The sequence below is a fragment of the Clarias gariepinus genome, chromosome 27 (genome assembly GCF_024256425.1).
Source record: "Clarias gariepinus isolate MV-2021 ecotype Netherlands chromosome 27, CGAR_prim_01v2, whole genome shotgun sequence".
NCBI classification, from domain to species: domain Eukaryota; kingdom Metazoa; phylum Chordata; class Actinopteri; order Siluriformes; family Clariidae; genus Clarias; species Clarias gariepinus.
The window spans coordinates 18,712,133-18,726,184 of record NC_071126.1 but is presented as its reverse complement, the minus strand read 5'-3'; the positions used below and the strand labels follow the sequence as shown (position 1 = coordinate 18,726,184).

Sequence of the window (14,052 nt, the reverse complement as noted above, 5' to 3'; positions counted from 1 at the left end):
TGCTATACAAATAAACCTGCCCTGCCTTGCCCTGCCTTGGATCATCTTGTTCTTAATAGTTTCCAAGAACACGATGTTACCTCTTGTGTCAACAAATGCTGCTGTAAGAAATTGGGTCAATTCATTATTATAATTATAATTCTTTCAACATTTCACCATTTGTCTAGTAGAGCTTTTACTGTATGTACACACCCTTAGGACCTCTCTGTTCCAAATGTAATACAAGTTGCAGCTGGATTTGTACCCAGGTAATCTACCTACCCATAAAAAAACCTCACATGACTCTGTACATGAGAGCGAGTAAACTTTTCAAGATAAACGCACCAAAAAAAATGTGTTCTTCTTCTTCTGGAGTGCAGCTTCATGTCCTGCCGAGCAGGAGCTGCTTCTTCGATGAAGCAGTTCAGATTAAACTGAGCGGTTTGCCTCCTGGGAAATACGTGTAGCTCCGGGCCGAACACCAGGACGACAAAGGCGTTGTTTTCCAGGCCGCCGCTACGTACCAGGCAGACGCGCGAGGGGAAGTGGATGTGAGCCGCCAGCCGTCCACGGGAGGCTCCTACACGGGGGTGGAGCCAAAGGGTTTGTTCTGGTCCATGCTGCCAGAAAGTCCTCACAAGAAGCTGCTGAAGAGAGACGCGTCCATTCCTTTCCTCGTCCACATCGAGGCGCACGGAGACGGACAGGTCCTCACTCAGGGGACCAACGAGAGACGCTTCATGGCTGATGGAGTGAAGAGGGTCCCTGTAAGAGATGGCAGGTTACGGGGAACTCTCTTCATCCCGCCTGGTCAGTTCAGGTTCTGCCCCAGTTTATCTCCAGCACCTGTTGAGCTCCAGGTCCTCATGTTTCTTAAAAGTAATGTTTCTCAGCAATATGGGCTCATATTTGCGTTGTCATTTGCCAACTAGTTTACAGAAAGCCGCCGGCAGGTTTACTGGCAGTTTGCTTTACACGTCTGAGTGATTGTGAGATTTATTGACAGAAGGTTTGTTTATTTGCTGTGGATGTAATTTTACTGAATTATATAAAAAGTAACACAACATCTATTGATACAGTGACAGTTAATATCATGTAACTACTTTCAAAAGTAATCAACAACATTAAAAAAAAAGCAGGTCAAGCCCTTTGACCTTAAGGTGTCTGACCCAGTATGTAAAATAATGTGGAATAAGTTTTTCAATCATACTGATAACTCTAGAATTATTGGCATCCTTCGCAAAGATGAGTAGAAAAGATTCTAAAAAAATTGAAGTTAACATCATTTACATTAAGAGAAGTAACAGGACCTGTGATAATTGCCTGTGAGCCATTTATGTTTATTAGCATATACTTATACAGTATACCTTATCATGTGTTGTACAGGTGAAGGACCGTTTCCTGGAATTATAACTCTGTATACGTTATCAGGCATTGTGTTTGAGCCGCAAGCAGCCCTACCGGCAAACAAAGGCTTCGTGGTGTTTGCTCTCGCACTCTACGGCTACCAGAACATACCTAAAATGATGGATAAGCTCGATCTGGAGTACTTTGAGGAAGGTCTAACATTTTTGCATATGCACCCCAAGGTTAGTAGCATTAAAAAAAATGTAACTGATTTAATTAAACAGGTTTTGAAAGAATGTATTCATAATTTAATGAATATGTTGTATAACTTGGTCATTCAATGTAAATAACATGATGTTAAAAAGACAAATAAGACTAGCTGGTCAAGCAGAATCAATGAAAAGTACTGGGCATGGGTGTGGGGCCACTACTGGAGACATTGCTTCATGATACTTTGGTCAAAGCTATGTCCTGGCTGGTGGCTGTATCGAAACAATGTCTGTAAAACCAAGTGGTTCCAGCAGCACCACGTCTGTAAAAAACTGGAGAAGACAACAGTACATCCTCAGCACGGCCTGAGATGGTCCAGGGCGAGGCTCAGGTCAAGCAGGGCAAGGTGCTGGGCATAACTTCCCTTTGTAGCCACATGGTCATAGGTTACTCCTTATCTTAGACACCATTGCACTCTAAAGCATTAGTTCTCTTTAAGCTCTTAGGTTGCCATGTAGGAGTTCACTCTCCTTTCTCTCTCCAAACACTCCACAAGTCGCGCAAACATGCAGACAGGCACCTCACAATTTGACAATCTAACCGAGACAGGACTGAACTGTGAACTGGGAAATAACGAAAGTTCAACAACCCCTAAGTGTCCCTCCAAGAGGAAACTTGTTTGTTAAAAATGTGTATTTGTTGACTTCAGCTTTATTTACAAGTTATGCTGTCACTTGGCTAGACACAGGTTCATTAAATTAACCTGAAAGAAATAAAATATGGAGAAATACCAAGCAAAATAAGCCTAGCTATTTAGTCAGAACCGAATGTTGCAGTGCCTAAAGTATTGCAGAATTTCACTGCCTGGACTAAAAGTTGATTTATTTGTGTATTTGTGTTTGTTTTTTTGTAGGTAAAAAAAACAGGAATGGGAATATTGTCACTCTCAAAAAGTGGAGATCTGGCTTTGTCGATGGCTTCCTTCCTTCCCAACGTTGCAGCCATCATTTGCATCAATGGCTGTAACGCCAACACCATGTTCCCCCTCCATTATAGGGACATGGTGATCCCACCGCTTATTCTCAACATGCAGAACATAACCACAACACCATCAGGCATCGCTGAAGTGCTAAACGTTCTGCCAGATGTAACAGCAGAAGAGACGCGAGATACGATCATCCCTATCGAACGTGCCAGCTGCAAGTTCCTGTTCATAGTGTCAGGAGATGACAAGAACTGGAACAGCACCTTTTTTGCGTCACAAGCTTGCAGCAGACTCAAAGCACACGGAAAAGCGAACTATGAAATGGTGAGTTACCCGAAAGCAGGACATTTTATAAAAGTCCCGTACATGCCCTATTACCCGTCCGGTGTCCATTCTGCCCTGGGACAATTAGTCGAGTTTGGAGGAGAACCGAAAGCTTATGCAGATGCACAGGTTGACGCTTGGAGGAGAGTTCAAGACTTTTTTAAAAAACACTTAAACCATGTTGACTTTGTAAAAGCCTCACTTTAAGCAGGGCACAAAAGCTGAGAGCGGACATTTGGATCAGGGTTTATAGAGAAGTTTTTCATATGTCTCTATATGAAACTAGAGCTTCAGTAGAACATGCATTGTGCATTTTTGCATTTTTTAAAAGGCAGCAGTTAAACTTGGAATGAAATCTTCCCGGAAATACAATACAGTGGAACCTTGAGTTATAAGCATAATTCGTTCCTGAAGCGGCTCGTATTCTAAAACACTTTGGTTATCCAAATCGAATTTTCCCATAAGAAATAATGGAAACTCAAATGATTCCTTCCACAGCCAAAAAAAATAAAATACATAAAAATAATTAACACAAAATATTAAGTAAAAATAAAACAAATTAACCTGCACTTTACCTAAAAAAAAGTAAAAAAAAAGTAAAGTTTGCTGTGTGTGTGTGTGTGTGTGTGTGTGTGTGTGTGTGTGTGTGTGTGTGTGAGACGACTACCCACAATTCCACAGCACAAGCGAGAGAAAACCATTGGCTCAGTTGTGATCACGTGACGCTCGGCGTCAAAACAAGAAGTGCATGCGTGATACATGATACGCGGTACTCGTAAACCAAGACTTGCTCGTTTTTCAAGTCAAAATTTATTTCAAATCTTTGCTCGTCTTGCGAAACACTCGCAAACCGCGTTACTCGTAATCTGAGGTGTCACTGTATAAGTGCTTTCTTACACGTACTGTATTAGTCATGCTTGGCATATCAGTCCTTTAGTAAAGTTTTACATAACTAATATTGTGTCCAGAAAACTGAAATAATCCTTGTTTAACGCTGTTTAACACTGCCATCTGTTATTTTTTGTGCAGGTTTTCTCATGAATAAAACATTTCACTATTTAAAAAATGAATGGTTTCATACATAGTTGATGAGCCCTGATGGTCCCTCGCACTGGTAGCGTCGGAGCACTGAGGAATTCTGAAGTGAGAATGAAAATGAAAAGCCTGAGATACAGAGAGGAACTAAAAATAGCAGCATTATACCTCTATCACACATCACCCTCAGACATAACATCTGGTCATGACACTGTATATGTCAAATCGTGATTATTTATTCAACAATAATTTACTTGTAGCCACTTAAATAGCAGACGCTGTCCTGTACGGACACGGGCCTATAATCAATCATTTCATATGGCGCTTTAAACTCGTGGTCTAATTAAATGCAAAACAGCTAGACAGACAGAGAAAAACAGATGGTAAAAGTAAGAGACAGAAGGGGAAACTCTGAAATATATCATTATTTTTAATTAAATAATAACTAATAATAATACAATACAATATAATATAATTATAATTATTAATATATATAATAATAATATACTGTAATAACAATGTGAAATGCCATTAATAGACAAAGCACAAAGTTTTTTGTTTTTTTTTTAATTACCCCCTGAAGTCAGAGCTGAGAAGACAGAAAATTATCAGTCTCAGAGCCGGATATGATAATTCCACCAGGATCCTCACCTGTTCCTTCATGTAAAGGTATGTTTTTTTATAATAAAGATAAGAAAGTGTTTTGTGAAGATCTGTTAGATGTTAGCCCCCTTCAGACCAGAATATTATCATGAAATTGTTGTTTTTGTGTTCCAAAAGGTGTAGCTGCATCAATCAGACACAAACAAATGCAATGGTTAGTTTTTGTTAACAGAAAAATTAATAACTACTGTAAAAAAAAAATTTAATAGTTTCAAAACGCCAGTCTTTAACATTGTGGTATCAAAGTCAACGAAAAACAGAAAAGGTGTTCAAAACTAAACAAATATAAAAATAAAAATATTTAAGATTGCGTACAATTGTTGTCCAAAAAATTGTGTCCACCACTGTATATCACAATAAAAATCATTATGCAGACCAGAAATTATGTTACCTCTGTCTAAGGATTTTTTGCTAAGGAGGTTACCTTGTTGAATTTAAGTTAAATACCCCTGCTTTAGGGCAAATGACAAATACCAAACAGAGACCATGAGACTATTTTCTTTATTTTAATAATAATCCATCCATCTAGGAACCCCTGTAGTCCAACTATGGACAGTGGAGGCAAACGGTGATTATCATTAAGGCACACATCTTTCGCCCTCAGCAATGATACACAGAGTGTGAATACACACAGATCTGGCAATCAGAGTGAATGCGGTACACCTGGCCGGTAGGCTACTTAAACTTAAACATGTGCAAACATTTAGGTATCACCAGGGCTGAGAGCGTTGCTCTGTTAAAGAAAAGATAAAGAAAAAACAAAAATTAACAAATTAAAAGATAAAGAAACATCTCTCCATGGGTTGAGTATGCTTATAACTTCCAACCATCAGCTTCCACGGGTATGTCTCCATTCCACTGCTGTTTGGGCTACTAGCCACCACTGTTCCCAGCACAAAGGGAGGAGGAAGACATTCCATCTGCCCAACACTTTTTCCACAGCTGTAAACAAACATGGTCACAAGCAAAATGAGCGCTACTACAATCTGCCAAGACATACAAGTAACAGACAGATCGCCACCGTACCAAAACCCCCAAGTAAGATGTATGGGAAAGAGTCATGCTTACTACAAAGGACATTCCTCTAAAAACACTATCACGCAAACTTTTACCTCACTTCATCATTTACATTTACATTTAGGTATTTGGCAGACGCTCTTATCTAGAGCGACTTACAAAAAGTGCTTTAATATTTACATTGGATACATACTTACACTGGGTTAACTAGGTTAATAACTAAGTGCTATTAGTCCAACACAATTGGGAAGAGGTTGTGTTTTTTTTTTTCCACCGTCCAAGACAGTCAACCCTTTTACTGTCCGACTCTTGCTTCCTTCCTCAAAGTGACGGATCAACCCTACCTTCCATGCCCAAGCCTGAGGGAGAAGACCCATGCCACTGTCATCTGTAAAGTATGCAAGTTTCTGTTCATGGTGTCAAAAGATGACAGGACCTAAAAAAAATTTTTTAAATTTTTTTTGCAGCACAAGCTTGCAGAGTGAGGTATTCGAAAGCGGAGCATTTCATAGAAGTTCCCTACATGCCCTATCACACGTAAGTGTTCCCGGCTGCCATAAATAAAGTGGATGTTTTTGGTGAAGCATTGAAAACTCATGCAGATGTATAGGTTGATGCTTGGAGGAGAGTTTAGGAGTTTGTAAAAAAAAACAACACTTAAATAGTGTTGACCATATAAAAGCTCACTTTGAGCAGTGCACAAACTTTGAGAGTGGACATTTAGATCTGTTTTTATTGAGACATGCTATCTACAGGTACAACTGAAGGTTTTGAGAATCTAATCTAAGGTGCTGTTTGAGGTTAATTGGAGATTTCTGAGGCTGGTGACTCTAAATGAACTTCTCGTCTGCAGCGAGGTCAGTTTTGGTCTTGTTTTCCTGGGAAGGTCTTCACGAGAGATAGTTTCATCATGGAGCTTGATGGGTTTAACAATTAACTCGACATAATACTGTTCCTGCAAGAACTGTTTCAGATCAGCCAACCTTCATGTCTCATAATAACAACAACCGACTGATGTTGCTGCTTAATTACCTAATGGCATAATGTGTTATTTTATCGTAAAAGAAAAAAAAACAAATCCAGTGTTGTTCTAGAAAATGTGGAAAATTAATTAAAATTTGTGTCCAGGCTTGCTGTTATGTAAAAATAATCCACCATAACTTACTCTCATCTTACACTTCACATAATGATTAGAAATTTTTTATAATGCACAAAAGACACTCTTCAAGCGCTTATTTCTGGTTTATTTAATGAACCCCGTGCCTTTCATGTGAGCTGTGCTGTTTTTCTCTTTTTAAAAGGGTCACACAGGCAATAAAAAGGACAGATACACGTGATCACGTGTGCTTTTTGTTGATTTATAGTTACAGTTTAATGTGTAAAGCTTTTCTGCCTACACACACCCTCAAGACTTCCCCGTAAACAGTTTTTTTCTCATTGAGTAATGTACGGATCAGTATCGCTTGAGTTTTAAGAGAAATGCAGATTAATGGTTAAGGACATCAGAGAACACATTTTGGACCTGCTAAATATAGCAAACCTCGTCTCATTTGTGTGCCGTAGGTAACCCGAGCTGCAGCTGAATTTATGCCCAGGGAATCTATCAGCCTCTATAAAAAAAAACCTCACATGACTCTGTACATGAGAGCGAGAAAACTTTTCAAGATAAACAGAAAAAACAAAAAATGTGTACTTCTTCTTCTTCTGGAGTGCAGCTTCGTGTCCTGCCGAGCAGCAGCTGCTTCTTCGATGAAGCGGTTCAGATTAAACTGAGCGGTTTGCCTCCTGGGAAACACGTGGAGCTCCGCGCCAAACACCAGGACGACAAAGGCGTTGTTTTCCGGGCCGCCGCTACGTACCAGGCAGACGCGCGAGGGGAAGTAGATGTGAGCCGCCAGCCGTCCACGGGAGGCTCCTACACGGGGGTGGAGCCGATGGGTTTGTTCTGGTCCATGCTGCCAGAAAGTCCTCACAAGAAGCTGCTGAAGAGAGACGCGTCCAGTCCTGTCCTCGTCCACATCGAGGCGCACGGAGACGGACAGGTCCTCACTCAGGGGACCAACGAGAGACGCTTCATGGCTGATGGAGTGAAGAGGGTCCCTGTAAGAGACGGCAGGTTACGGGGAACTCTCTTCATCCCGCCTGGTCAGTTCAGGTTCAGGTATCGTGATGATTGCTCGGGGTATATTTTATCAAACAGCTGCACAAATCTTATTTATTGATAATGATGCTTTTTAACCAACTGGTTTGTCCTAGACATGATTACTTCGTTTAATCTTTAGGCTGAAGTTTAAGAAGTTTGAGAAGTTTCAACTCAGGCAGATTTATGTATCTTAAGAAAACATTTTCTGAACACAACTCCATCACCCTACTGATGTTTTAAAACGATGATTTTAATTTATTAAGCTGTCCAAATCTACTGCCAATTTTTAAGAACAAGGGAGATGTGCAAAGCTGTGGCAATTATAGAGGTATAAAGCTAATGAGCCAGACAATGAAGCTGTGGGAAAGAGTAGTGGAAGCTAGGTTAAGGGCAGAGGTGAGCATTTGTGAGCAGCAATATGGTTTTATGCCTAGAAAGAGTACATCAGATGCAGTATTTGCTTTGAGGATGCTGGCGGAGAAGTACAGAGAAGGTAACAGGGAGTTGCATTGTGTCTTTTTAGATTTAGAGAAAGCGTATGACAGGGTGCCAAGAGAGGAGCTGTGGTATTGTATGAGGAAGTCTGGAGTGGCAAAAGTATGTTAGAGTGGTGCAGGACATGTATGAGAGCTGTAAGACAGTGGTAAGATGTGCTGTAGGTGTGACAGAAGAGTTTAAGGTGGAGGTGGGTCTGCATCAAGGATCGGCTCTAAGCCCCTTTTTGTTTGCTCTGGTGATGGACAGGATGACAGATGAGGTAAGACAGGAGTCCCCATGGACTATGATGTTTGCAGATGACATTGTGCTCTGTAGCGAGAGCAAGGAACAGGTGGAGGAAAATTTGGAGAGGTGGAGGTATGCTCTGGAAAGCAGAGGAATGAAGGTTAGCCGCAGCAAGACGGAATACATGTGTGTAAATGAGAGGGACCCAGGAGGATCGGTGAGGCTACAGGGAGCAGAGGTAAAGAAGGTGCAGGATTTTAAGTACTTGGGGTCAACGGTCCAGAGCAACGGAGAGTGTGGAAAGGAGGTGAAGAGGCGGGTACAGGCAGGTTGGAATGGGTGGAGAAAAGTGTCAGGTGTGTTGTGCGATAAAAGAGTATCAGCGAGAATGAAAGGAAAGGTGTACAGGACAGTGGTGAGACCAGCAATGCTCTACGGCTTAGAGACAGTGGCACTGAAGAAAAGACAGGAGGCAGAGTTGGAGGTAGCAGAGCTGAAGATGTTGAGGTTCTCTTTGGGAGTGACAAGGATGGATAGGATTAAGAATGAGTTTATCAGAGGGACAACCCACGTTAGATGTTTTGGAGATAAAGTCAGAGAGGCCAGATTGAGGTGGTTTGGGCATGTTCAGAGGAGAGATTGTGAATATATCGGCAGAAGGATGCTGAGGTTGGAACTGCCAGGCAGGAGGTCTAGAGGAAGACCAAAGAGGAGATTTATGGATGCAGTGAGAGAGGACATGAAGTTAGTTGGTGTGAGAGAAGAGGATGCAGAGGATAGGGTTAGATGGAGGCAGATGATTCGCTGTGGCGACCCCTAAAGGGAACAGCCGAAAGACAAAGAAGAAGACTATGTGAAAAAGTAATTGCTCCCTAAACCTTATAAGTGGTTGTGCCACCCTTGGCAACAACCACAATCAAAGTGTTTGTGATAACCGGCCATGAGTCTTTCACATCGCTGCCAGCCGTCCACGAGTGCTTTCTACGCGGGTCTGTAGTTTACCAGTAACCTGATGAAACATTGATTGTGTGTGCTGCAGACAGAGCTCCAGACTGTGGGTTACAGTTTTCACCTTTGGACTTTTAATCACTGGAGGTATCTCACAGTGTGTACAGTGCTGACAAGCTTGTGTGGTCATTGTACAAAGTACTTTTCGCCTTTAAATGTCACCTTCATTCTGCATATTTAAAACAAAAAACTAAACATATTCCCTTTTATTTGCAGGTAAACCGAGGCTAACTGGTTTAATGAGGGCTGTTATGCGAATGAGTGGTTGCAAGTGCCTCTTTAAACTGGTTCTAAAATGTTTTTTCTTAATGAAATCAAATCTAATATTTATTTTTCACAAGCATTATAGTAAACTACATGGGATTTTACTTCGTATCGAATGTACCAAGCAGCCATAACATTAAAACCACGTGACTAATATTATGTAGGTCGCACTTGTGCTGCTCCGATGGGGCATGGACTCGACAAGTCCTCTGCAAATGTGCTGTGGTTTCTGGGGCCAAGACGGTGGTAGCAGATTGTTTAAGTCCATTAAGCATTTCAACTCGTTTGTCCAGCACGTCCCACAGATGTCGACCAGTTTAAGATCTGGGTAATTTGGAGGCTTTGAACTATTTTACATACTTCACACATTTTGCTGTGTGGCAGGATGGATTTTAACCTGTTCTTCATCAAAACCTGTTCATCAAGCTGAGTCTTTCCAACCTTTTTGACTTCCTTTCATCTAAGAGAAGATTAAACTATCTATCTATCTATCTATCTATCTATCTATCTATCTATCTATCTATCTATCTATCTATCTATCTCTATCTCTCTCTCTCTGTGTTTTAAATGTAACTAATGTTATTTAGAGATGACATCATCACAACACTTTAAAATAACACAAGATCATGTAGTATTTGCAGAGCGTTAATAACTCAAATGCAACAAAATGCAAATGTAAACAAATTGTGTTAATGCTTTGGCTTAATAACATTAAGAAATCAGTATTTGGTGGAATAATAATCCATCCATCCATCCATCCATCCATCCAAAGAAGAGTGGAAAAGATTATGAAAAAACTGAAGCAAATCATTCTGAAGCAATCATTTACATAAGGAGAAATAACAGGACCTGTAATAGTTCCCTATTTCTTTGTTTATTAGCATGAAATGTACTAACACCTCTTATCATGTGTTATACAGGTGAAGGTCCGTTCCCTGGAATTATAGATCTGTATACATTAGGAGGCACCGTGTGTGAGCCGCGAGCAGCTCTACTGGCGAACAAAGGCTTCGTGGTGTTTGCTCTGGCTTTCTACGGCTACCAGGACATGCCCAAAACCGTGAACACGCTCCATCTGGAGTACTTCGAGGAAGGTCTAACATTTCTGCAGGAGCACCCCAAGGTTAGTAGCAGTCATTAAAAATGATATATAGAAACTGATTTTATTAAGGAGGTTTTTGATGAAGGAATTACCCATATTTTAATGTGTATGTTGCATAAGATTCAAGATTCAAATAACTTTATTAATCCCAGAGTGAAATTGCTTATGCTCGGTTACAGGTGCTCACAGTTGTTAACTAAGAAAAGGTAATAAAGGTAATAAATAATAATAATAATAATAATCTTAAAAAAAATAATCTTTAAAAAAAAAGTTCCTAAAACAGTAAGTACCATCAGAATATGACTCAAGACCACATGTAAGTATTGCACAGTAATCTAGTATATTTATGTAATATTGTATTATTATAAGTAATCTTGTATTATATATTTTATTGGGAAGTACTATTGCAGTTATCATATTATTAATATGGTAAGTGATAATGTCCGGTTGTGTAACAGTTAGTGAAAAATCCACATACATGTGTGTATGAGTTTGGGAGAAAGGATCTCCTGTGGCGCTCTGTGGAACACTTGATAGTAATCAGTCTCTGGCTGAAACTGCTCCTCTGTTCAGCGAAGACACTGTATTACCACCCCAACAGACCACAGCGTAAAAAAGGACACTCGCCACAACGGTTTCATAGAACATCCGCAGAATGGTGTTACAGACGTTAAAAGACCCGAGCCTTCGAAGAAAGTACAACCGACTCTGTCCTTTCTTGTAGAGTATAAGTCAGTCATTTCATATTTATAACTTCATATAAGGCAAAAAATACCATAAGACAAATAAGACTAGCTGTTCAACTAAAGTGGCGTGGGCATGGGGCCAGGACAGTGTCTGTAAAAACCAGGTGGTGGCAGCAGCAGCACATCTGTGATTGAGGAGTAGTACATTGTTCTCAGACTGTTAAAACTGATGAAGACATCAACACTGGACTCCATCTTAACTTAAAGTCATCAGCTGTTATATTGAACTGCCAGTCACACAGTATGACTGCAAATCAATCCCTGGATCTCATTATCACCCAAATGAGGATGGGTTCCCTGCTGTGAGTCTGGTTCCTCTCAAGGTTTCTTCCTGTTGCCATCTCAGGGAGTTTCTTCTTGCCACCCTGCCTATCGAATCATTTTGATTCATACACATCCACATTTCATACAAACTCTCATAATTTTTGATTGTCTAAAGCCTGCTTTGACATCACGCTTTGAGTAAAGACAGGACTAAACTGGGAAACAACAAACGTCCAACAACCCCTAAGCGTCCCTGTATCCCAGGGATTTTTAATCATAGGCTTCAAATTGTGTACTTGTTGATTGCAGTTTTATTTACAGATTATGCTGTCACTTCATACATCATACTAACATGCTTGAAAGAAATAAAAAAATACCTTAAAACAAAAAAAAAAAACATTAATCATTTAGTTAGAACAAAACTGAAACAATGGATGAGCTCCAGTACTGCAGGATTTCACCATTTAGGTGTCATTTTGTTATATTCAGCTTTTTGCAAGCTTTACCTTTAATAGACTTAATTTTTTTTGACAAGGCTACATGTACTATAATCATGTGTGCTGTTTTTTTTTTTTTTTTTTATTTCTAAAAATTTTTTAGATTGATAAATGAGTCCCACTGCCTAGATCAAAAGTTGATTTATTTGTGTATTTTGTAGGTGAAAAAAACAGGAATGGGAATATTGTCACTCTCAAAAGGTGGAGATCTGGCTTTGTCAATGGCTTCCTTCCTTCCCAACGTTGCATCCATCATCTGCATCAATGGCTGTAACGCCAACACCATGTTCCCCCTCCATTATAAGGACATGGTGATCCCACCGCTTATTCTCAACATGCAGAACGTAATCACGACACCATCAGGCATCGCTGAAGTGCTAAACGTTTTTCCAGATGTGACAGCAGAAGAGACGCGAGATTTGATCATCCCTATCGAGCGAGCCAGCTGCAAGTTCCTGTTCATAGTGTCAGGAGATGACAAGAACTGGAACAGCACCTTTTTTGCATCGCAAGCTTGCAGCAGACTCAAAGCACACGGAAAAGCGAACTATGAAACAGCGAATTACCCGAAAGCAGGACATTTTATGGAAGTCCCTTATATGCCCCATTGCCCGTCCGGGTTCAATGGCGCAGTGGAACAAGTGATCGAGTTTGGGGGAGAACCGAAAGCTCATGCAGATGCACAGGTTGACGCTTGGAGGAGAGTTGAAGTGTTTTTTAAAAAACATTTAAACGGTGTTGACTTTATAAAAGCCTCACTTTGAGCAGCGGTTGGACATTTATAGAGACATTGTTTTGTGTTCATAGAGACATTTTTTTAAATGTCTACACTATACGTTTCTCCTTCTGAGGCTTTCTTGGTGGAGTTCAGATCTTCTGGAAAAAGTATTAGAGCTGGAAATTCTGGAGCAAAATATGTCTTAACATACAGGAATATTGTGTACGGCCAAGACACAGTATTGGTGGTGATTTTATTTTATTATGTATAATGCATACATATAATACAGAAAATGTGTGTGGCCAAAGAAGCTACTTTTAGTAGCAGTAAGTTTATGCAACATGGAAGTGACCATTCTCACGTCCCAAAAAAATTCAAGTTTTTATTTATATGTCCCCCAAAAGATTTTATATGAGCCCACATTTTCAGCATTATACTGTCTCGCTTCAAACAATAATCATTTAAAATGCGAAATATTAATTATTCTTTATGAGATATTTTAGGTATTGTTTCTGAAATTGGTGTAGGCTTCTATAAGCATACAATTTATTTAAAAAAAATGGTTGCTCAAATTAAAGCATTCTTTGAAGAAAAAAAATCTGGAGTGTCAATTTTACATTTTGGAAAAATAATTTTTTTTTCAGGTTTATGTCTTTTCATGTGAAATCTAAATCAGCCAAGTTTCATCTGAATGACAGTTAAGACCGTTGAAAGATTTGAATTTTAAAAAGTAACGGACAGTAAAACATAAAAGGGCATGAAACTGTATGTGTTTCTTTTTATCTGATAAAAATATAAATGTGTGTGTATATTTACAAAAAACGAAGCATGAATCGGGAGACAAGAAGCATTAAGTGTTATGAAAAATTGTGTTTTATGGTGTGATTGTTTTTACAATCGCCTGAACCAACTACATCAGTCGACTAAAATGGGAAAGAACTTACCTTTTTCAAGTAGATGTAAAGTTCTATTTTGCTTAAAGGTCTGTAAAAACCCTGGATATCACCAGATACTTATCAGTCTCTTA

General features: G+C 39.8%; 1 protein-coding gene and 1 pseudogene across 1 annotated transcript; both read left to right on the top strand.

Annotated features, from left to right (window-relative positions):
* The first annotated feature begins 278 nt into the window (after positions 1-278).
* On the top strand, positions 279-3,478 carry LOC128514977 (acyl-coenzyme A thioesterase 5-like; annotated as a pseudogene).
* A 3,568-nt stretch (positions 3,479-7,046) lies between these two features.
* On the top strand, positions 7,047-13,547 carry LOC128514979 (acyl-coenzyme A thioesterase 2, mitochondrial-like). The gene is made up of 3 exons (XM_053488932.1): positions 7,047-7,705; positions 10,619-10,821; positions 12,469-13,547. Exons 1-3 carry the CDS (start codon positions 7,246-7,248, stop codon positions 13,069-13,071), a joined length of 1,266 nt encoding a protein of 421 aa, XP_053344907.1. The 5' UTR covers positions 7,047-7,245; the 3' UTR covers positions 13,072-13,547.
* The last annotated feature ends 505 nt before the right edge of the window (positions 13,548-14,052 follow it).

Bases quoted from the DNA above. Each gene is read 5' to 3' on its own strand.
- LOC128514979 (XM_053488932.1), top strand. From the start codon at position 7,246: ATGTGTACTTCTTCTTCTTCTGGAGTGCAGCTTCGTGTCCTGCCGAGC. The intron at 7,706-10,618 runs GTCAGTTCAGGT...TGTGTTATACAG, and splicing joins AACTCTCTTCATCCCGCCTG to GTGAAGGTCCGTTCCCTGGA. The intron at 10,822-12,468 runs GTTAGTAGCAGT...TGTATTTTGTAG, and splicing joins TTCTGCAGGAGCACCCCAAG to GTGAAAAAAACAGGAATGGG.